General features: G+C 39.9%; 1 protein-coding gene across 1 annotated transcript in view; it reads left to right on the plus strand.

The window, feature by feature from the left end:
* The window catches only part of LOC121373606 (fibulin-1-like), a 34,820-nt gene extending 12,414 nt beyond the window's left edge, over positions 1-22,406 (plus strand). Inside the window, exons 11-20 of the mRNA XM_041500300.1 lie at positions 1,088-1,194; positions 2,161-2,222; positions 3,071-3,249; positions 4,215-4,287; positions 6,524-6,537; positions 7,486-7,630; positions 8,312-8,487; positions 19,219-19,337; positions 20,256-20,306; positions 21,369-22,406. Coding sequence (XP_041356234.1) covers positions 1,088-1,194; positions 2,161-2,222; positions 3,071-3,249; positions 4,215-4,287; positions 6,524-6,537; positions 7,486-7,630; positions 8,312-8,487; positions 19,219-19,337; positions 20,256-20,306; positions 21,369-21,401 — 959 coding nt within the window. The 3' untranslated portion in view covers positions 21,402-22,406. The remainder of the gene's footprint in view (positions 1-1,087; positions 1,195-2,160; positions 2,223-3,070; positions 3,250-4,214; positions 4,288-6,523; positions 6,538-7,485; positions 7,631-8,311; positions 8,488-19,218; positions 19,338-20,255; positions 20,307-21,368) is intronic.
* Positions 22,407-22,759: the final 353 nt, after the last annotated feature.

Here is a 22,759-nt window from a genome sequence, read left to right on the forward strand (position 1 = left end):
TTTTTGGAATTTCTAGAGTTAGAATGTTCATATTCTGCTTTTGTCAAAAGATCGTAACTATCGGCTTATTAGAAAGTGGTTGACTGTCACATGACAAACTGGTCCAAGAAACAAAATGACAAAACGTCGTATCTACAAAGCGGGAAGCTAGTGTGGACATGACGCTCAGCATTGTATTATGTTCACACATTACATGGATTACATGTAAATAAAAACAGTTAATTGCACATGTATGTGTATTTAATCCATGTATAGATCTTGCCTCATTCCTTCAACCTGTGTTAAATTCTAGATCAAAATGTCGTAACTGACATTTTCAACGACATTTCAGGTATAAAATGTCGTAAGTACATTTGTAGACCCGACACAGAGTAAAACGTCATAATTTCGGACGTAGCCGTAACCATGGTACACCCACTATTAAGTAGTTATCACTATTAACTGTTAATATGTTCGCATAACAACGACTATAACAAAATAACGTATTTTTCGAAAAATATTCAGTTGTTTTGCTCTCCAGTAAAATTTTGAAAAGTGTAGTTACGAGGTTTTGTCATTTCGCCGACGATATGATTAATGATTTAAATTATCCCAAGTATAGTTATTTTGACACCCGTTGGTGAGAACATCATTTAATTTTTTATTTTTAATAACATATACTTGTTATCACATATATGTGCGATAACATTTTAGAGACATACGACAGGCTGCTCTTAGATGATGACCAGGTCACCAAGGCCATATCATCAAATGAAAAAAAGCACGGCCAAATCGATCACTGTGTGACGTACACGTTAACCTGAAATTCACTTTAAGCGCTATGGCCGTACATAGGTTTTAGTTTATTTTAAAACTGTTTTGTGAAGTTATGTAAGAAATAGAATACTACATTCGTGTCCGTTAGATACCATTTATCTCACAACTCGTTGCTTAAAAATGTATTCAACTCGCTTTCGCTCGTCAGATACATTCTGAAATAACACGTAAAATAAATGGTATTTAACGGCTGCTCATGTAGTCATTCTCTATTTAACGTTTTTTAAATACACCAAATTGGAAAAATATGTTGGGTTTTGGTTTTTTGCAGAACTATCAGTATCGGTTGAGATTACACTGAGCGCGGACTACAAGGCAGATTTCTCTGACCCAGACTCCAGTGATTACCAGGAGTTTGTCCTGCAGTTCCAGCGAGCGGTGAGTGACGGCAGACCAGACACTCAGTGATACCAGCCATATTATACCAGGATAAGACTACCAACTGACAACATATAGTTGGCCAACGTTCTTCTGTCACGACTTCTACCTTCGGCTGTCCAGTAGCTAATCTGAGCACTGGTGTAGTCGAGATTTTATATTGAGGGACCAACCCATATTGCAGGGGGGGGGGGGGGGGGGGGGGGGGGGCAACCCACACTATGTATGTATGTATGTATGTATTGATGTATGAATATCTATATATTGTATGTATTTTGAGGTTGACTGTTAACGCACCGGCGCAAGGGACAATTAAATCCTTTCTGGCCTCACAAATTGTCCCATGCCGTTGCTGGGACTCGAACCTATGGCACCGAATCGCCCGCAACTTGCAGACTTGCCATAATACCTTCTGAGCTATTGAGCATACATAAAAAGGTCGGTGGCCCCATTGGGCTATTTCTCGTTCCAGCCAATGCTCCATAACTGGTGTTACAAAGGCCGTGGTATGTACTATCCTGTGGGTGGGATGGTGCATATAAAAGATCCCTTGCTGCTAATCAAAAAGAGTAGCCAATGAAGTGGCAACAGCGGGTTTCCTCTTTATATCTGTGTGGTCCTTTATTATATTTCATGTTTATTGTTGGGTGGGGGGGGGGGGGTGTTTCTGGGTTTTGTTTTTCGTATTTTGTTCGTTGTCATATGTGTTTACTAACACAAAAGAAGAATTGAAATAGAGGCCAGAGGCTCGCATAATACATTTTCTATTCCTAATATATGATATTGACGATACCGAAAAACACTCTGGTAATAACCTATGTATATATATATATATATATCTGTGTGTGTGTGTGGGGGGGGGGGGGGGGGGGGGGGGTGTGTGTGGGTGGGGGTGTGTGTGTGGGTGTGTGTGTGTACGGATTCAAAAGTTAATAAACTCTTAATTTGAAAATCTATTTTATTTAGATGGAGGCCAAACTGCAAGTGTTATTGACACATTTCATACGCCTGATTGTTACCAAAATATCGTAAGTATCATGACATTTACATTTTAATTTCATCGGCAATCATTCACAATTTAAAACTAAATAAACAAGAAAACGAATACAAAGAATATTTGAAAAACAAATATCCTGAAATTACATTCTAGATATTAGTGGCCTATGTCAGAAGATAAACTGTATGCACTATATGTATATAGGAAGTATGTGCTGTCCCTTATACAAAGTGTCCGGTGTAGAATGTTTAATAGTAGGCCTACAGTGTATAAATGTACTATTTAATCATGTCCTTTTAGGTAGATGCTAGGGGCAGAGGCGGATCTAGGGTGGAGGGCAGGGGCCCGCCACCCCCACCCCCTAAATTTTGTAACAGTTATAATTTTATTATATATTAATTTTCTTTTCTTTTTTCACGATCCCCTCCAAACCTCCCCCAAAGTTCCATTGGCATTCCGCCTCGTGTCAATGGGGCCCCCCTAAATGGATTTTCTGGATCCGCCACTGGGGAGTTATAAGAAAACTGCACTGTATTCAACAACGAAACCGTTACCATAATCAAATATCATATCTTTGCATAAAACAGAGTCAAAGGGATGTCTTGACAAGGTCATTGTTGCTATCACGAAGAACTGTAAAAACTTGTGTTTATTATAGAAGGGCTCCTCAGGGTGATACATCCTTCCTGATTCGTCAAAGATTTATTCACGAGAGTAGTGGGGCTTGATTTACTTATTTGTAAATAGTGATATCATTTTCAAAATTAGTCATTTTCCAGATAAGCAATTTTTCGCGCACTTAAAATTTAAGTTACAGGCGCGATGAGGCGATGGAGCGATCGCTCGCCATAATATAACTTGTATATTTTATGATATTAGGAGAGGTAGCACAGTGGTTGATTTCGACGTATATAGTGACGGGTCGGCCAGTGTGACGTCACGGGAGCGGCAAATAGCCCTGGCGCTGTCGTCTATCTATTCCACGGGGTCCTTGTTGCTAGGCAACGAAACTGTGAACATCACAAAACAACCTACCATAATATCGGACGGAAAGACTGGTAAGGGTGTTGTCTTCGTCTTGTCTCTCGTATTACTCTTTGTAGAAGTATTTCTTAGACTCTGTCTCGAACAGGGATGCGACTTTGAATGATTTGGCGCTATTATATTAATATATTCTAGGCCAACAGTTTGGTGCCTTGTGAAGTCGTCAATTGACAGACAAAAGATACTGACATAGAGGGAGTGAGTGAGTGAGTGAGTGAGTGAGTGAGGGCGGGAGGGAGGGAGGGAGAAGTGGGGGAGGAAGGGAGAAATGAGATACAGAGACAAATAAATTGGTAGAGAGGACTAATAATGGATTAATGGTTAGACACAATTAGCATATAGTAAAAAGAAAGAAACACAAACAAAGGAAGGCAGAAAACACGAAAGAGACAGATGGATGATTTGAAAAAAAAATAAAGAGAACGAATGACTGAAAAAGGGACATTCCTGAGTTTGCTGCACTTTTTTTTAGATGTCATCGACTAACAGAGACGTTTTAACGATCGTAATTACATATCAAATATATTTGTCTTCATAAATTATTAGTGGCTGTATATTAAAAGTGTTTCTGATCGTTCTAATATTTGTACTAGGTTAAATTTCATTTTATTTCCTAAAATATAATTGTTTCGTACGTACGAAATTATTTGAAGACAAAATCCAGTTTGGGCTTCTTACAAATATTAAGATGACCAGAAACTCATTGAATATACAGACATTGTAAACAAGAAAATATATTTAATACGTAAGTTTAATCGTAGAAATATTTTATGAGTCGGAAACATCTTACAATGCAGCAAACTCAGGAATGTCCCTTTAAAGAAAGAGAGAGAAAAAGAGAAAAACAAAATAAAGAAAGAATGGCAGACTAATAAACATACAGCCAGACAGACAGACAATAGAGGGAGATCATTTAAAATAATGTTACCATATTTATTTCATGTTGAGCTATCATATCATAATTTGATTTCATTTTCAGAAAACGTTGTGTGTCTATTGTGCGACATAGATGAAGAATGTATAGAAACGGACAAGAATAATTTCCAATGCAGGTTAGAAAGGGTTAACCTTTGTTAGTTACAAACACAAATAATTTCCATTTCAGGTTAAACGTAGAGTAAACTCAAACAAGAGATTTATGTGTTGGAAAGATGCATATCCGGACCGCCAACACATACTGAGACTTTAACAAATGAAAAACGCGTAATTTTAGAATTAATAAAAACACATGATTATTCCTGCTAACTGGGGGCAGCCATTTTGTTTCGTGTTTGTGACGTCCGTTGGTATAGCTTGGGGCGAAGTGACGTCAGCTCCGTCCATCTGCTCTATGCACAGTGTAAACAAACGCTCGAATTTACGACGAGGCGCTTCGCTTTCATCACCCAGACTTGTGAAACAAAATAAATGACTTGATAGTATAATAAAGTATTTACCTAAATATATTTCAATTTGCATCAATAGAACGAAATGGAGTTATAGTTTTTTTTTGTTTTTTTTAAATCCAAAGAAAAAAGAGCATATTATTAGGCCTATTGGTATGCTACGTTCGAGCAAAACCTACCACTCACGATACCCAAGTGATAATTTTCTTTTCTTTGGGACTACATAATTGGTGAGTTTTGTGATTTTAGATGGGAAAGTCTACTTAATAAAGGATTTTACAGAATTACTTACAGTCATAAAGCAGGACGGCTGATCGATTACGATTAGAGGGATGTCCGTACGGTTAACACACAATACCCTGTGATCTTAATAAAAGAGGCACGTCTTTTTAGTGTGTCTAGACAGTGTCTGGGGACCGTCTAAATATACACCTGCCAAGCAGGAACCACGGGTATAGGCCAAGGAAAGAAAAGAGCAATTAACCAAGACAACACTCCGATTATTATTTCAGTACGTGGGTTAATTTATGTACAAACCATAATACAGTTATTTCAACACTTTAGCAATGGCGGTTTATTTTGTATTAAACATAATACATAATTGTTGCTGGCTTACTGGGATGACGATTATTACAGAATATTGCGATGCATCCGCAAAAGTCAGGTATCTTTTGTTTCTTCAGTTCGAAGACTAATTCCTGACTTGACACGTTAGGTATTACGTAACCACCAGCTCGCCAGATGATGATGATAACTAGTTTAACGTGCCCATATACCACTAGGGTTTCGAACACGCCCATCCCGATTCTGACCTCCGATAAGATCGATGGCCTGACTCGGGATGTGTGGGTGGGGGGGGGGGGGGGGGGTAGTGTTGAAAATGGGCAGAATTTTGAAAATAGCAATTAGTAAAAAGTTAATAGAATAAAATTTAAACAATTAAAAAAATTACAAGCCAAATGAATTGACTGCTCGGCCGAATATTTATATAATTTGGAGCATTTTAGAAGGACAGTCCAAAAATAAATAAGAGAAAGAAGAGAGGATCGGACTATTTAATAATATTTTTTAAAAAGAAGTAATTTCGACATAAAATTTTGAACGAAGGTCTAAATTCATGTCCACGTGAGTGGCCTCGTTAAGGCCGTTGGGGATTGGCCTACGGCGAACCGATGAGCGGAGAACCGGCAAAGGCGGGGATGAAGTGCTTCCATCTCTGGTCGGCAGAGGGCGTATTCACTGGGATGATACAAAATGGCTGCGCCCGTTATATATAATAGCCGTCACATTTAACCGTTTTATTAATTAACTATACGATTATACTTGTTTATATTAAGCAATAATGTGCGTTATATATCGTTGAATATGCATACCAGGTCAAATGCCTTACTTGTCCCTTCCTTTAAAAAGGGTTAACCTTTGTTAGTTACAAACACAAATAATTTCCACTGCAGGTTAGAACGGGTTAATCTTTTTTAGTTATAAACACAAATGATTTCCATTGCAGGTTAGAAAGGGTTAACCTTTGTTATTTACAAACACGTATAATTTCCACTGCAGGTTAGAATGGGTTAACCTTTCTTAGTTACAAACACAAATAATTTCCACTGCAGGTTAGAAAGGGTTAACCTATGTCAGATACAAACAAAATTAATTTACACTGCATAATAAGGTTAATGCTGATTAAAAACAGACATCAATAATTTCGGTTGCAGGTTAAAAAGGGTTAATGCTTAATAAACATAATGACAGAACTGATGGTTATTTAAGGTTAGAAAATGTTACTGTCTATTAGAACAGTATGTATAAACACAAGAACTAAATTTAAATTCTCATCTCCATTATTTAAATAATTATATCTCTTAAAAAAAATTATCTTTGTTTTCTTTTCTTGTTTTTACAGACAAAAGGAATCAGGTAAGATTTCATTTTAAAAGCTTGAGAATTTATAAACATAATAAACATAATAAAACAATGCAGCTGGGTTTTTTAAATATAATCTGATGTTAATTTGAGAAACGGGAGGTACAGTTCAATTACAGTAATAATATTAAATAAACAAACTTTTTCATTTATTTATTTATTTATTTACTCAGTGTTTACAGACTTGTGTCTTATTTATTTATTTATTTACTCAGTGTTTACAGACTTGTGTCTTATTTATTTATTTATTTACTCAGTGTTTACAGACTTGTGTCTTATTTATTTATTTATTTACTCAGTGTTTACAGACTTGTGTCTTATTTATTTATTTATTTACTCAGTGTTTACAGACTTGTGTCTTATTTATTTATTTATTTACTCAGTGTTTACAGACTTGTGTCTTATTTATTTATTTATTTACTCAGTGTTTACAGACTTGTGTCTTATTTATTTATTTATTTACTCAGTGTTTACAGACTTGTGTCTTATTTATTTATTTATTTACTCAGTGTTTACAGACTTGTGTCTTATTTATTTATTTATTTACTCAGTGTTTACAGACTTGTGTCTTATTTATTTATTTATTTACTCAGTGTTTACAGACTTGTGTCTTATTTATTTATTTATTCTTTGTGTTTACAGACTTGTGTCTTATTTATTTATTTATTTACTCAGTGTTTACAGACTTGTGTCTTATTTATTTATTTATTTACTCAGTGTTTACAGACTTGTGTCTTATTTATTTATTTATTTACTCAGTGTTTACAGACTTGTGTCTTATTTATTTATTTATTCTTTGTGTTTCCAGACATGATTCTTCTAATGGCTCTGGCTATACAAACGCATGTGTTTATTTATTTATTTATTATTTATTTATTTATTAATTTAGTTTTATTTATTTATTTATTTATTTATTTATTTATTTACTCTTTATGTTTCTAGATACGAGTCTTCTAATGGGGCTGGCTATAGGAATCCCAGTGTCCATCGCGGTGGCCGCCATTGTAGCTATGTTGATCGTCTGCGCGAGGAGGAAGAAGACGTACCAGAAACACCTACTGACAGACGACGATCCCAGCAGAGACCCGTATGTGTTCTAATTTTGTTTTGGGTTTGTTTGGTTGCTTTCTTTGGCGACGTTCAGGAGTTTGTGGGATACTGTTTGGGTTTTTGGTTCCTTGTTGGGATTTTTTTTTTTTTGGGGGGGGGGGGGGGGTTGGTTTGTTGTGTGTTTGGTTGTTGTTTTTGTTTTTGTGGGGTGTGGGTGTTTCTTGTGTTTTGTTGTTTGTGGGGTTTTTTATTGTATTGAGTGGTGGGCTTTTTTGGAAGGGTGGGGGGATGTTTTGGTAGTAGGTTTGGGGAGATTTTGATTTGCTTTTGTTGGGGGTGTTTTGTTTTGTTTTTTGTTGTTGTGTTGTTTTGTTGTTTTTTGGTTCTGTTTTGTGCTGTTTGGGGGGGTTTTGCTGGTACTGTAAAATGTTTCCGAGTAATATTTCCTTTTTAATAATAAACATTATATATCAAATACATTTTGTTATTTAGAATATCTCTGTCTGTATATCAGTATACAGAGTGACCCTGGCTGTCGTATTGTCTGTGCTAGCCCTAACTGGATTTAACATCCCAATAATATTATATGCCGACACTATTATTATAAGCAATAGAGTGTATTTAATATGTAATTTTGTTTGTTAAAGACGCCATATTTGAAGAAATCATCATATACCGGTAATGACAGCAAACTCAGGAACACCCCTTTAATTTATAGAACGCACGTTCGTCAAGCCTTTGGCAGCATCAGCACGGCATTTTCCGGAGGAAGTTACGAAAACAGCTTCGGTAAACGACTCGGCCGCTATAACTGGGAGACGTTCGGCGAGTTCAACGTATTTCCCCGAGTACAACCGACGGAACAAGCGGCGCAATACGACAACACAGTGCCGGGTAATTTATGTGCATATATTATAATTACAGTGAATGGATGAATGAATATATAACGACGCCCCTGCACAAAACTACACATCGGCTATTGGGTGTCAGAAAAGGTAAGTATATGGAAATATTATGTACCTTTAAGAATAGAATTTATATAATTATGTAGAACCACATTGTAGTAAATAGACAGAATTTGTTTTGTCATGTTATTTATTGCACTTAAATGCGTTATGTATAGACATCATTTCAAGAGCGGTTGCAGGATATTTTGTTTAGGATGTGGAGTATTGGTGGATCACCCGTTAACCCGTTTCAAATGCCGTTTTTAATAATCATGTTTACTTATCATCCACACACTAAAATGCCCTGGAAACACGTCTCTCAGCATGTCTATTTGTTTTTTAAAATACCCCCCCCCCCCCCCCCCTTGCATAAATCCTTGATCTGTCCCTGAGGGGTGCACCTTTGAAAACAATATTCTCAAGAACAAAAAAAAAAAGTAAATTATTCTGGGAGTGGCAGTCCTCTTTGTGGTGCGCAAAAATAACATAATCTCCAGTAAAGTATCTCCTAAAGTGGATGTCCTCTTGTAGACGAGGCACTAGACAGAGATTCATGGAATTATCCAATATTTTGCCAAACGCCCATATAATATAATCTCCAGTAAAGTATCTCTTAAAGTGGATGTCCTCTTGTAGACGAGGCACTAGACAGAGATTCATGGAATCATCCAATATTTTGCCAAACGCCCATATAATATAATCTCCAGTAAAGTATCTCCTAAAGTGGATGTCCTCCTGTAGACGAGGCAGTAGACAGAGATTCATGGCTGTCTTCCTGTAGACGAGGCACTAGACAGAGATTCATGGAATTATCCAATATTTTGCCAAACGCCTCTATGGCTCTGAATTGTGCAGAGATACTGTTTTGATCAAGGGTCAAGGTTTTGTCATACATATTTATATATTGACCATCCACTCTAAAAAGTCCACAGAGATATTACATCTAACAAACTAAAAGGAAGGAAATCCCCTATGTTCATACTTTAAAGAAATCCCTTACATTCATACTTTAAAGAAATCCCCTACATTCATACTTTAAAGAAATCCCCTATATTCATACTTTAAAGAAATCCACTATATTCATACTTTAAAGAAATTCACTATGTTCATACTTTAAAATATCCACAATATTCATACTTTAAAGAAATCCCCTACATTCATACTTTAAAGAAATCCACTATATTCATACTTTAAAGAAATCCCCTACATTCATACTTTAAAGAAATCCCCTACTTTCATACTTTAAAGAGATCCACTATGTTCATATTTAAACCGGTATTCTAAACACGAAAATGTATTTAATACGTAATTTTAGTTGTCAAAAGGATTTTGATACTGTAAACCGTGAAAAAAATGCGTGTGTAAAAAATTTGCGCCGTTCGCGTCAAACCTTATGTCGCGAACTTAATACGCACGCACTATTTTCCAGTTTGAAGTGTGCTTAAAGTAATTTGTTTTATTTTCAAATATTTTATTGAGTGTGACGGTACATGCTCTTAATTTGTTTTCGCCTGTGGCGATATTAATTGTTTTAGAGGGCCGTGTGCAGTTCCAATATGCACTTAAGCCCAGATGGGCAACTTGTTACATGATACCTTTGCGCGACGGTCGTCGAGCTTTTCTAATACACACCCAGCGCAGGTGCGGAGGCCATGTGGCCAGTAGTTACGTAATACCTCCGCGAGTGCGGTTTTTACAACCGTGATTTTGGTGACTAGGCGTCATTGAGTCTGACCATCTGAGAAAAAAAAATACCGTTTGGTCGCTGTGGAAATTCACATGATAAGATTCAGTACCGCCTTGTACCCCCAGGCGATATTCGGGTTTTTTAATAAATATCTAGGGTTTTAGAGATATCGGGGAGAAACATAGGAAGGCTTCCAGGGATCGCTGTCCGTCCGGACTGGTAAATAATTTTATTTCTGCTCTGTGTATAACCTTGATGTGATTGATGTGACTTTAAATATTTTAATACTGTATTATTCCAATATTATTTAGACGGTGCTCCCGGTCATCTGACGCAGTATACTGTAGGCTCAAGGTAAACTGTAGGTTATTGTCTTTATTGTGATAGGTACCAGTATTAAGTCTGTATTACAAGGTTATTGAATGAGTAGTAAGGGTTAATTAAAAATTAACCAGTTAGGAATAGAGTTGTAATTCCTTTATTAGTTACGTTCCCCTGGAAGCGTTTCTCAATTACCACACGTTACTGAATGAGTAGTAAGGGTTAATTAAAAATTAACCAGTTAGGAATAGAGTTGTAATTCCTTTATTAATTAAGTTCCCCTGGAAGCGTTTCTCAATTATCACACGTGTGGGTGTTATGTCACGGTGAAGTGATTAGAATATTGTGTAAACTAGACACCTAGAGATTAACTAATTAAGTGATCAGTTCTGGGTTGTTATTATTTGTTGTTGTTAATTAACTACTGCTGCAGTACATTTGTCAGCGTAGGTTAATACAGATTCCAAAGTGTATTGTGTTTTTGTTGTGTTTTCTAGTGAACTAAACGTGCTATAATAATATATACTTTATATAAGATCTTATCTCTGATCATACCTAGACGAGACAGCGGGTATAACTGTCTGTTACAGAGAGATCTAATAGATATACAGTTAGGAGAGATATTTGGACAATCGTGTTTCATTCAGTTACGGGTATTATAGGATCCCCATGACAGGAGTGAAAATTGGGGCGCTCGTCCCGGATCTGAAACGGGACATGCATATTTAAAAAAGTATTGTTTTTAAATGGGTGCTTTATAAATTATTTTTACAAATAACTAGAATAACTAGAAGCAACGTTGTTCACTAGAAAATTAATTAATAATAAGTGCGTCATATCTAAACATGGATAAGAATTTGCTGGATAGGCCTACACTCAGTGTAGTGGAGATTAAGCGAGCACGTAAGGCCGAATTAGTTGAGATCGCGGGTGAGCGAGAAATTGATTTAACATCAGCTAAAACCTTAGGTGATATAAAGACAATTATTATCCAGGAAGTTTTTGGTGATAGTCCTGTAATGGAAGACAGTGGGATTGTTCCAGAGATAGAGATAAATGAGTTAAGTGTGGAACAACAATTAGCTTTTAAAAAATTTGAGTATGAAAGAGAAGAACGTGCATTAGATAGAGAGAGAGATAGAGAAGATAGAGAGAGGGATAGAGAGAGAGAGAAAGAGAAGAGAGGGGTAGAGAAGATAGAGAGGGATGGAGAGAGAGAGAGAGAAAGAGGAGAGAGAGAGAGAGAGAGAGAGAGAGAGAGAGAGAGAGAGAGAGAGAGAGAGAGAGAGAGAGAGAGAGAATTCCAGTTAGCAAAATTAAAAGTGGAAGATGAGTTAAAGTTGAATACTGAAGAAGTTAGACGGGAAGCCGGAAATGGTTTTAACATGTCGGAGCCTTATAGATCAGTGCCTGTATTTGATGACCAGGAGGTAGATATGTTCTTCCAACTTTTTGAATGGGCCGCTAAGCAGCTAAATTGGCCGCAGTCTAAGTGGACACTGTTAGCCGTGTCTAAGTTTAAGGCGAAGGCTAGTGTAGCTTATAATTCAATGAGTGATGAGCGAGCAAGTCAGTACGACCTAGTTAAGGCTGCAGTGTTGAGGGCATATGAATTACGACCTGAGGATTATCGTTTACGGTATAGCGAGTTGAGAAAAACGCAGGGTCAGTCTTATAGTGAGTTTGTGGCTAAGAAGGCAGGGATGTTTGATAAATGGGTTCTTTCTCATCAGGTAGAGTCATATACCGAGTTACGAGAGTTATTGATCTTACAGGACATTAAGAATGGATTACCAGTTAGCTTACATATTCATTTAGAGGATCCTGATGTCAAAAAGATAGAGGAGGCAGGCATAGTGGCAGATGACTACGTGTTAATACACAAAGCTCAGGCAGTACAGGGTAGCTCTATACAACAGGGGGATAAGAAGAAATTTCAGCCAGGTTTTTCCCGGGAAAGTAACTATCGGGGAGAGTCATCTAGTTGGTCAGCTAGTCAGGCAAGGAATGCACCTGGTGGGCAAAGTAAGGATAGGCCTGCATTATCAGCCAATGCACGAACTTTTCGTCCAGATTGCAGTTACTGTAAAAAGGATAACCATCTTGTCGGGGACTGTTTTAAAAGGAAACGCGATAATGTGCAAGTGGTCGGTTTAGTGAGGTCAACTCCGTTACCGAGAGAGTTAATGGTTAGTCCCATGGCAGAGAAAGTAAACCCGTATGTATCCACTGGTATGGTTTGTGATGTGAAACAAGAATTGAGTCCTAAGGCAATATCAATCTATCGAGATACCGGCTGTAGTCAGTCGCTGATAACACAAGAGTGTTTAGCTGGTATTGAGAATTCAGATACAGGACGTAGTTTGGCTTTAACCTCAGTTACTGGAGAAAATATGGTTGTCCGGTTACATAACGTTTTCTTGTGTTCGAAGTTTGTGACGGGACCAGTCATTATGGGTGTTGTGAAGGACTTGCCTTTTGAAAACATAGGAGTTTTGTTGGGTAATGATTTGACTGGTCAATGTTGTCAGACGCAATGTGACCAGTTGTTAATTGAAGACAGCCCTTTACCCATAGAAGAGTGTGAGGTTGATGAGACTAGATATCCTGCATGTGTAATGACTAGGGCTATGGCCAGTAGGTTAGCACGAGACCCAGAGGATATTTGTGATTTGTCTGATACGTGTGTGAGCCATGAAATTGGAGTGGATGAGGTTATCAGTAAAATGGTAGATAAGTCAACTGAGGAATTAACTGTGGTGGAACCTGTTGATCTCCCGCAGAGGGGAAATGAACCAGTTGTGTTTGATAGGGGGGACTTACCTTGTAATAGACAAGAGTTAATCCTAGAGCAGGGGGCTGATACAAGTGTGTTGGCAGCTCGCACTACATTGTTAACTGAGGGTGAGATGGAGGATCATATGTCAGGGTATTACATGGACAAAGGAGTATTAATGAATAAGAGTGTGGAAAAGGTTGTGCCTGATAGTGAGGAATGTGTGACAAGATGTAAAATTGTGGTGCCCTCTAAGTACCGTCCGTCATTGTTATCACATGAGGACGTGTTTGCTGGCCACTTAGGGCGGAATAAAACTGATATTAAACTTGCCTCAGAGTTTTATTGGAAGGGAATGTTTGCAGATTTCAGTAAGCATTGTATTTCATGTCATGTGTGTCAGGTTGTGGGCAAACAAAATCAGCTAATTCCTCCCTATCCCCTGCAGAAGGTTCCCATAGTTGGGGAAGCTTTTTCAAAAGTGTTGATAGATGTCGTGGGGCCATTACCGAAAACGCGTTCAGGCAACCAATTCTTGTTAACAATTATGTGCTTAACTACGCGTTTTCCAGAGGCGATTCCATTAAGGAAGGTTACCGCGTCTGTTGTAGCTAGTGCGCTGCTTAAGTACTTCACATGCATGGGTTTACCAGGTGAAATTCAAAGCGACCGGGGTACGAACTTTATGAGCAAGTTAATCCAGCAAGTACTGTCTATGTTAGATATACGACATATTCGTTCTGCTGCATTCCACCCTGAGAGCCAGGGCGCCATAGAACGTTTCCACCAGAACATGAAAGGTATGCTCCGCTGCCATTGTTTCGACAATGGTACTGACTGGGACCAGTCAATTCCTTTCGTGTTGTTCGCAGCACAGGATGCTAAGCAAGAATCCTTAGGATTCACCCCATTTGAGTTGCTCTATGGGCATTCAGCCCGAGGCCCTCTCAAATTGGTAAAAGATAGTTGGTTAGACAAGGATAATGACGAAAACCTGCTGATTTATGTAGGGAGAGTTAGAGATAGGTTGTGGATAAAGTGCTGCTGTACCTTCTCATTAAACGGGATTCATTACAGAACAGGTATTTCGGTCCCTATGTTGTGCACAAACGGGTTAATGAGACAGGGTATGTCGTAAACACTCCTGATAGGGTTAGGAAAAGTAGGTATTGTCACATCAATTTGCTAAAAGGTTATTTTGACAGACTGACAATAGTTCCAGTGTTGCCTGTCCAAATTGAGAGTCACTCAAATTCCTGTGATGACGTCAAGACTGCAGAGATCAAGTTAACCAACAGCCAGATTCTAGCAGACTTGAGTTCTTATCTACAGCACTTGACAGCTCCCAGCGAGCAAAGTTGACCACGTTGATACAAGACAATGTTTCCATTTGTCAGGACTTTCCAACGGTTACCAATAACTTAATCCAGGATGTGCGCTTGGAACCCAACGCTACATCGATTCGACAGCATGCCTATCGGATAAATCCTGTAAAACGTACGGCACTAAAAAAGGAGATAGATTACATGTTGGAACACGACATTCTGGAACCATCAAACAGTCAGTGGGCATCACCTGTTATTCTGATTCAAAAGGGAGATAACAGTTTCCGGGTGTGCGCTGACCTACGTCGCGTGAATCAACTCATCAAGGCAGATGCCTACCCTCTACCCTGCCTTGACGGTTGCATCGACCGAGTTGGACACGCGCAATACATCACCAAATTGGACCTACTGAAGGGTTTTTATGCCATTCCGTTAACGGAGGAAGCTAAGGACATTCTGGCGATCATCACACCTGACGGCCTCTTCCAATTCCGAGTGATGCCGTTTGGTTTGAAGACTGCCCCTGCTGCCTTTCAAAGGATGATGAACCAGGTGTTATCAGACCTAGAAAACGTCAGTGTATATCTGGACGATGTGGTGTTAGCCACCGACACTTGGGATGAACATTTAACCGGGTTACAACAAATATTCAGTCGCCTACAGAAAGCTAACTTGACTGTGAACCTGGGCAAATGTGAATTCGTGAAAGCTTCAGTGACCTACTTAGGTCATACTGTCGGACATGGTTGCGTCGCCCCACTGCAGGCCAAGACACTAAGCATCAGCCAGTACCCTGCACCGACCAACCGTCGTGAAGTTCGCCGGTTCCTTGGTATGGCCGGTTATTATCGTCGTTTCTGTGCTAAATTTGCGACGGTAGCGGCCCCCATCACATCGCTGCTAAAGAAGGAAACGAAGTTCCAGTGGTCAGATGAATGCGAGAAGTCATTCAACCGTCTCAAGCAGATGCTCTCCTCGTCTCCCGTAATGGCAGCACCAGACTACCGAATGCCGTTCAAGCTAGCTGTGGATGCCAGTGACGTGGGAGCTGGAGCTGTCCTGTTCCAAGAAAATGGACTGGACCATCCTGTAAGTTTCTTCTCCAAAAAGTTTGACAAACACCAGGTAAACTATTCCACTATAGAGAAGGAAGCTTTGGCCATGGTACAAGCTCTGAAGCATTTTCAGATCTACGTGAAATCGGCAGTGCATCAAGTAGTGGTCTTTACTGATCATAATCCACTCACTTTCATTCATGAATGAAAGCCACCAACCAGAGAGTTTTGAGATGGAGTCTTCTTCTGCAGGAATTCCCAATTACCATTGAACATATCAAGGGCACATCCAGTGTAATCCCTGATGCCCTGTCCCGAAGTTGAACGTTATGATAATGTGTTGACATTCTTGATTTCTGTTTTGTTTTTATATATATTATATTTGTATACCAGGGACTCAGAGACTCAGTGTGATTACTGGTAGTCACCTTATTATTACATGTGTTATAAATGCCCAGATGCGTCAGTTAACGCACCTTTTGTTTTAATGTAGTATATTTCCCTATTCCTAGAGTAGAGGAAATATCCTTTTTGAGGTGGGGGTGTGTGACGGTACATGCTCTTAATTTGTTTTCGCCTGTGGCGATATTAATTGTTTTAGAGGGCCGTGTGCAGTTCCAATATGCACTTAAGCCCAGATGGGCAACTTGTTACATGATACCTTTGCACGACGGTCGTCGAGCTTTTCTAATACACACCCAGCGCAGGTGCGGAGGCCATGTGGCCAGTAGTTACGTAATACCTCCGCGAGTGCGGTTTTTACAACCGTGATTTTGGTGACTAGGCGTCATTGAGTCTGACGATCTGAGAAAAAAAATACCGCTAGGTCGCTGTGGAAATTCACATGATAAGATTCAGTACTGCCTTGTACCCCCAGGCGATATTCGGATTTTTTTATAAATAGCTAGGGTTTTAGAGATATCGGGGAGAAACATAGGAAGGCTTCCAGGGATCGCTGTCCATCCGGACTGGTAAATAATTTTATTTCTGCTCTGTGTATAACCTTGATGTGATTGATGTGACTTTAAATATTTTAATACTGTATTATACCAATATTATTTAGACGGTGCTGCCGGTCATCTGACGCAGTATACTGTAGGCTCACCGTTCTGATATATATATATATATATATATATATAAAGCTTATCCAGTCATCCTAGAGGACCTAGGTAAACTGTAGGTTATTGTCTTTATTGTGATAGGTACCAGTATTAAGTCTGTATTACAAGGTTATTGAATGAGTAGTAAGGGTTAATTAAAACTTAACCAGTTAGGAATAGAGTTGTAATTCCTTTATTAATTAAGTTCCCCTGTAAGCGTTTCTCAATTATCACACGTTACTGAATGAGTAGTAAGGGTTAATTAAAAATTAACCAGTTAGGAATAGAGTTGTAATTCCTTTATTAATTAAGTTCCCCTGGAAGCGTTTCTCAATTATCACACGTGTGGGTGTTATGTCACGGTGAAGTGAGTGAGTAAAAGTTTTACACGTGCGTATATACCACGAAGGTTTCACGCACGCCTGTCACGGGCTTAATCTCTGACTTTCGCCAGTGACTAAGTCCGGGCCAGGAGGGGGGAGGGGTACGTTTGAGGTGGGCGGAATTTGGAATAAAAAATTTAGTGGTCGGTCAAAGACCTAAGTCCTAAAATCCTAACGACATTCTACACTTCTACACATGTCCGGACTAAGAATTTAAAACCAAACGTTTTTGACTGCTCGGCCTAAAAGGTTTTAAGGTGATTTGAGCAATTGATCGGGCACCCAAGTAAAGTGCGTTGGACTATTTATAAAAAAATAAACATAAGAATTTTGAGCCGCGGCCGAAAAATTTTAAAGTCCAATTAAGCCCAAAAAAAGAAAAAGGAGGTTGGCGTCTACTTTGGCGAGCCTGAAGATTCCCGGAGTAGAGGCAGGAGATGTTGGCGTCGTAGCAAAGTACGCACTACAGCACCGTAGTCGGGGCCACAGACCGCCCGGATCATCTTGTGGATGTTCTTGTTGTCCAACTTGGCCGGAAGTATGACTTGGCGGTAGGTCTTGTCCCTCTGGTGCGTCACGACTACGGTGTCATGAGTTCCAAACATCTTGTTGTGGAGTTCGTATTTGCTGCCGTCCTCCAGGGATCTCCAGTCTGTGTTGAGGTGGCTGCCTCATAGCTGCGTCGGGTTAGTCGTGTCCCCCTGCATGTACTGGTGAAGTTGTTTATTCAGTCCGTTCACCGCGACGGTCCATTCGGACTCTTCAGGGGGAGCGACTACCGGGGCTGGTCTCTCGGCCTTGGCTGGCCGGTCGGTCAGTGATGTTGCCTTCCTTTTTTCTCCAACGGTGGTCGATCGGGCCGATGGCAAGGCGACTGGCTGTACCGGAGATACCGGCCAGTTCTTCCTGGGCCACGTGACGGTCGGTGATGGAGGGTCGTTGGGCGTCTCACACACCGCAGTGTTGAGCTCGTCCAGTTCGGTGGCCGACGGTTCCCTTGGGGCTGGTCGCGTCGTCTCAGGTTGGACTGGGGCAGTCCCCCCAGGTGGGGGGGTAAGTCAAGAGCGCAGCTAACCACGTCTACTCTCATCGCGAGTTGAGTTGGGTTGTTATTATTTGTTGTTGTTAATTAACTACTGCTGCAGTACATTTGTCAGCGTAGGTTAATACAGATTCCAAAGTGTATTGTGTTTTTGTTGTGTTTTCTAGTGAACTAAACGTGCTATAATAATATATACTTTATATAAGATCTTATCTCTGATCATACCTAGACGAGACAGCGGGTATAACTGCCTGTTACAGAGAGATCTAATAGATATACAGTTAGGAGAGATATTTGGACAATCGTGTTTCATTCAGTTACGGGTATTATAGGATCCCCGTGACATTGAGAATAAAATTCACAAAAAGATTCACTCAACAGGCACAGCCAATACACGAGCTCTCCTTCATGGCGACTAATCGTTAATTGTTTTATGTAACTTCAATCGATGTCGACTAATCGTTTATTGTTTTATCTACCAAAGGGTATTAACAGTTAACAACTGAAGCTGTGAGTTGTGATTCTAATACAGGTGAGGTGGGTAGGGCCTAATCCTCTCCATAGACTCTGTACCAGGCACAATTGCTTGATGTAGGATAACAGAATACTGATTTACAGACAATAATTTTATAACAATTACAGTGAGCTGTCTTTATCCACTTTGTTTGTTTAGCTGTCAACGGTCGTTCGCGAAATTTACACGTCGCAAACATGCACTAAGGTATACATTCGCGCTCTCCCGCCCCGGAAGTGGTCACTGGCGAAGTCAGAGGCTAGATCTGGGGCGGGTGTGCCTGAACCCTCGTGGATAGGGGCACGTTAATATAGTTGCCCATTGCCCATACATTCGCGAAAAAAACACGTCGCAATATTAATACGGTTTACAGTAGTCAGAAATATCGTACTATGGCTGCTAACTCGGAACTGTCCCTTTAATCGACAAATGTATTAAAATCTGAAACTAGAATTGACATCTTTATTGTTTTCAGTGACGTGGGGAAGCTCCCTGTGGCAGAATGGATCTCAAGAGGCAGGGAACGAGGTGAAAGGCAGCCCTGGAAAGTTCTCCTTGGATTTCGTAGCTAACAATCTGGATTCAGATAGAGAGGTACATGTAGATACAGTCGGTTATTTCCTAAACACCATATACATCGTGTGACGTATGTAAGTGTATGTTTACAACTGTGTGTGTAGGAGTGGGATACACGTTGTTGTTGTTGTTGCCTTTGGTTGTTGTTGTTGTTTGTTTGTTTATTTGTTTTTGCTAGGTTCCTGGTTTTGTGAGGTATAGATTTAGAGTTTTTTGTATACTTATATACCCGCAGAATGTGAATTGATGGACAGATGCTCTCCCTGTCTCTCTGCCCTGTTCTCTCTCTGCCCCTCTCTCTCTCTCTCTCTCTCTCTCTCTCTCTCTCTCTCTCTCTCTCTCTCTCTCTCTCTCTCTCTCTCTCTCTCTCTCTCTCTCTCTCTCTCTCTCTCTCTCTCTCTCTCTCTCTCTCTCCCTGTCTCTCTCTCTCTCTCTCTCTGTTCTCTCTCTCTCTCTCTCTCTCTCTCTCTCTCTCTCTCTCTCTCTCTCTCTCTCTCTCTCTCTCTCTCTCTCTCCTCTCTCTCTCTCTCTCTGTCTCTCTCTCTTCTCTCTCTCTCTGCCTCTCTCTCTCTCTCTCTCTCTCTCTCTCTCTTCTCTCTCTCTCTCTCTCTCTCTCTCTCTCTCTCTCTCTCTCTCTCTCTCTCTCTCTCTCTCTGTTCTCTCTCTCTCTCTCTCTCTCTCTCTCTCTCTCTCTCTCTCTCTCTCTCTCTCTCTCTGTTTGTCTCTGTCTCTGTCTCTGTCTCTCTCTCTCTCTCTCTCTCTGTCTCTCTGCCCTGTTCTCTCTCTCTGCCCCTCTCTCTCTCTCTCTCTCTCTCTCTCTCTCTCTCTCTCTCTCTCTCTCTCTCTCTCTCTCTCTCTCTCTCTCTCTCTCTCGATGTATAAGCTTCACCGAATGTGGTATGTTTGATATGATTTGTTTTTTTACTTTGCTTTCAGTTCAAAATACAACGACCTCGATTACTTAGCGAACCAAACATTGTCTTCGAGGTGAGTTTTCACAGACATTTGTATGTAACCTACACTGTGATTGGCTACAAACAACACATTAGTAATAAGAGGAACTTCGACTCATAATGTTCGAACCTCACCAGAAAACAAGTAACTGCCTTTAACCGCGATCCTAATTATGCAAAAGATTTTAAAGTCACATATCCTAGTTTCATACATAAACACGAAGTCTTTTTTTTCATCTACAAACCGGGAACATGTTCCACGAAGCGATCTTAGCGCTACGATCACTTTAACTGCATACGGTAGTTATGCACTTAGTACGATCTTAGCGCTACGATCACTTTAACTACATACGGTAGTTATGCACTTAGGAGATCTTAGCGCTACAATCAATTTAACTACATACGGTAGTTATGCACTTAGGACGATCTTAGCGCTACGATCAATTTAACTACATACGGCAGTTATGCACTTAGAGCGATCTTAGCGCTACGATCACTTTAACTACATACGGTAGTTATACACTTAAAGCGATCTTAGCGCTACGATGATCACTTCTTGGAACGGGATACAGTTACGATAGAGTGAAATATGAGTCTGTGACTCTGAAACGGGAAAGTTCGTGTCCTCAACCGTTACTTCTCAAAGGTACGCGTGTTTGAAAATTTTTGAAAAAGAAATTCCGTGGTATGACCATAGGCGTACGGGCTATGTAGGGGTTGGGTGGGGGGAGAGGCTAGCTTTTGCTGGAAGTAAACGAGAATGCCCGAATCGGAATAACAACATTTATTCATATTACCATTACTACAAAACACCTACATTACGCATTATTACATGGACTACAACTAACCCTGAGGATAGAATAATGGAAATACATGGTAAAAAGGTCTCATTTTAACACATTTTGAACGAATATCTCTATAATTGTTGCCAGAATTTGAGTTTTTGCTCCAGCACTATTGGGAACAGACCCCCCCCCCCCCCACCCAACCTGCATAGATTCTAGCATACACTCCTGCTCCCCTTCGCCCCCCCCCCCACCCATTATTAACTGTCCAGCTTAAAGCACTGTTGTTTTACTGTTTGTTTTATTTTTAGACCTCGAAATCACCAGACGACTTTTCCGTGTGAATTCTACCAAAGAAATCAGAGACCCCGAGAACGTGTTGTTTGTCATGCACCGACATTTAGTGTATTTGGTGTACAGAACAAGAAGTGAGATCGTATGGTGGTGTGGATTTTTGTTTTGTTTGTCCTATGAGAGATGGATATGCCTTATGGGAGATAACTCTGTTACAAAACTGTTATAAATTTTATATTAATATGATTTTGTATTCCTTTCTTTTTTTTGTTATCTCCTTAACACCCAGAAACCGGTGTGTTGATTTATTAGGCAATCCATTCATTTATTCATCCATTTATTCATCCATCCAACCATCCATTCACCCATTACTTTGTTATTCATTTTTTATCTCGGTGACTGAGACATTACATTTTCACTGTTTTTACATTGAAATACGTGCATTGAATAATGTTGAATAATCACAATCATAATACAGGGGTCGAAATTGACCAGCTCATCGGTCCAGCAAGCTACAAATTTTGCCGGTCCAAATCAAAACCCCGCCGGAACAAAACCTGATTGACTAAAACTAACATGTTAATATAAACGTAAAGTAATTGCCCGTGCAGGTGCCCGTGCAAGAGGTGAGTTTCGAGGGTCGATTAACCTCCCTGCTTCAGCATATTTTCTTTAGTTTTTTCTTTACATTTTCCGGGAGCATGTCTCGAACCTCCCCCACCCCCAGTAATCTTCGATCACCACAGTCTAGAACCCCCCCCCCCCCCCCGCCCTACTACAATTTGGGATGGCAGTATTTTGACCCTGATTCAATAATATTATAAATCATGGTGGTACTAGACAAACCAAGGTCACTAGAATCACTTCAGATGTTGGGAACTGGATTATCTGAGCAATAAAATGCAAGTAACACGGGTGGGAATTGGTGGACTGTAAAAAAGAGGAAATCTAGAGGGGTCCCAGAAATTCTTGAAATTCTAGATTAAAATCTGTGTGGAGTAAAGGACGATTAAAATGCGAGGAAACGCAATGTTCCATGAGAGGAAAACAGCTGATCCGAGGAGAATTCCCACCCCTGAAGTTATGTCTATTTTCACTCTTTTTTTTTTTTTAACCCAGCTCTAATATTTTCGTGTTTATGTCCAATTAAGGTTCAAGCATGCTGTCCTGGGCACACACCTCAGTTTTTATTTAGCTGTCTGTCCAAGACAGTGGGTTAGTTGTTAGTTGTTAGTGGTTAGTGAGAAAGAAGACAGTGTAGTGGTCTCACACCTATCCATTGAGTCCGTTAAAACTGGCTTTGGGTGGAAGCCGGTACCGGGCTGCGAACGCTGTACCTATCAGCCTTATGTCCAATGGCTTAACCACGACACAACGCTTTACAGTGTGCTAGCAGAGACCTACTTCT

The sequence above is a fragment of the Gigantopelta aegis genome, chromosome 5 (assembly GCF_016097555.1).
Source record: "Gigantopelta aegis isolate Gae_Host chromosome 5, Gae_host_genome, whole genome shotgun sequence".
In the NCBI taxonomy this organism is placed as follows: Eukaryota; Metazoa; Mollusca; class Gastropoda; order Neomphalida; family Peltospiridae; genus Gigantopelta; species Gigantopelta aegis.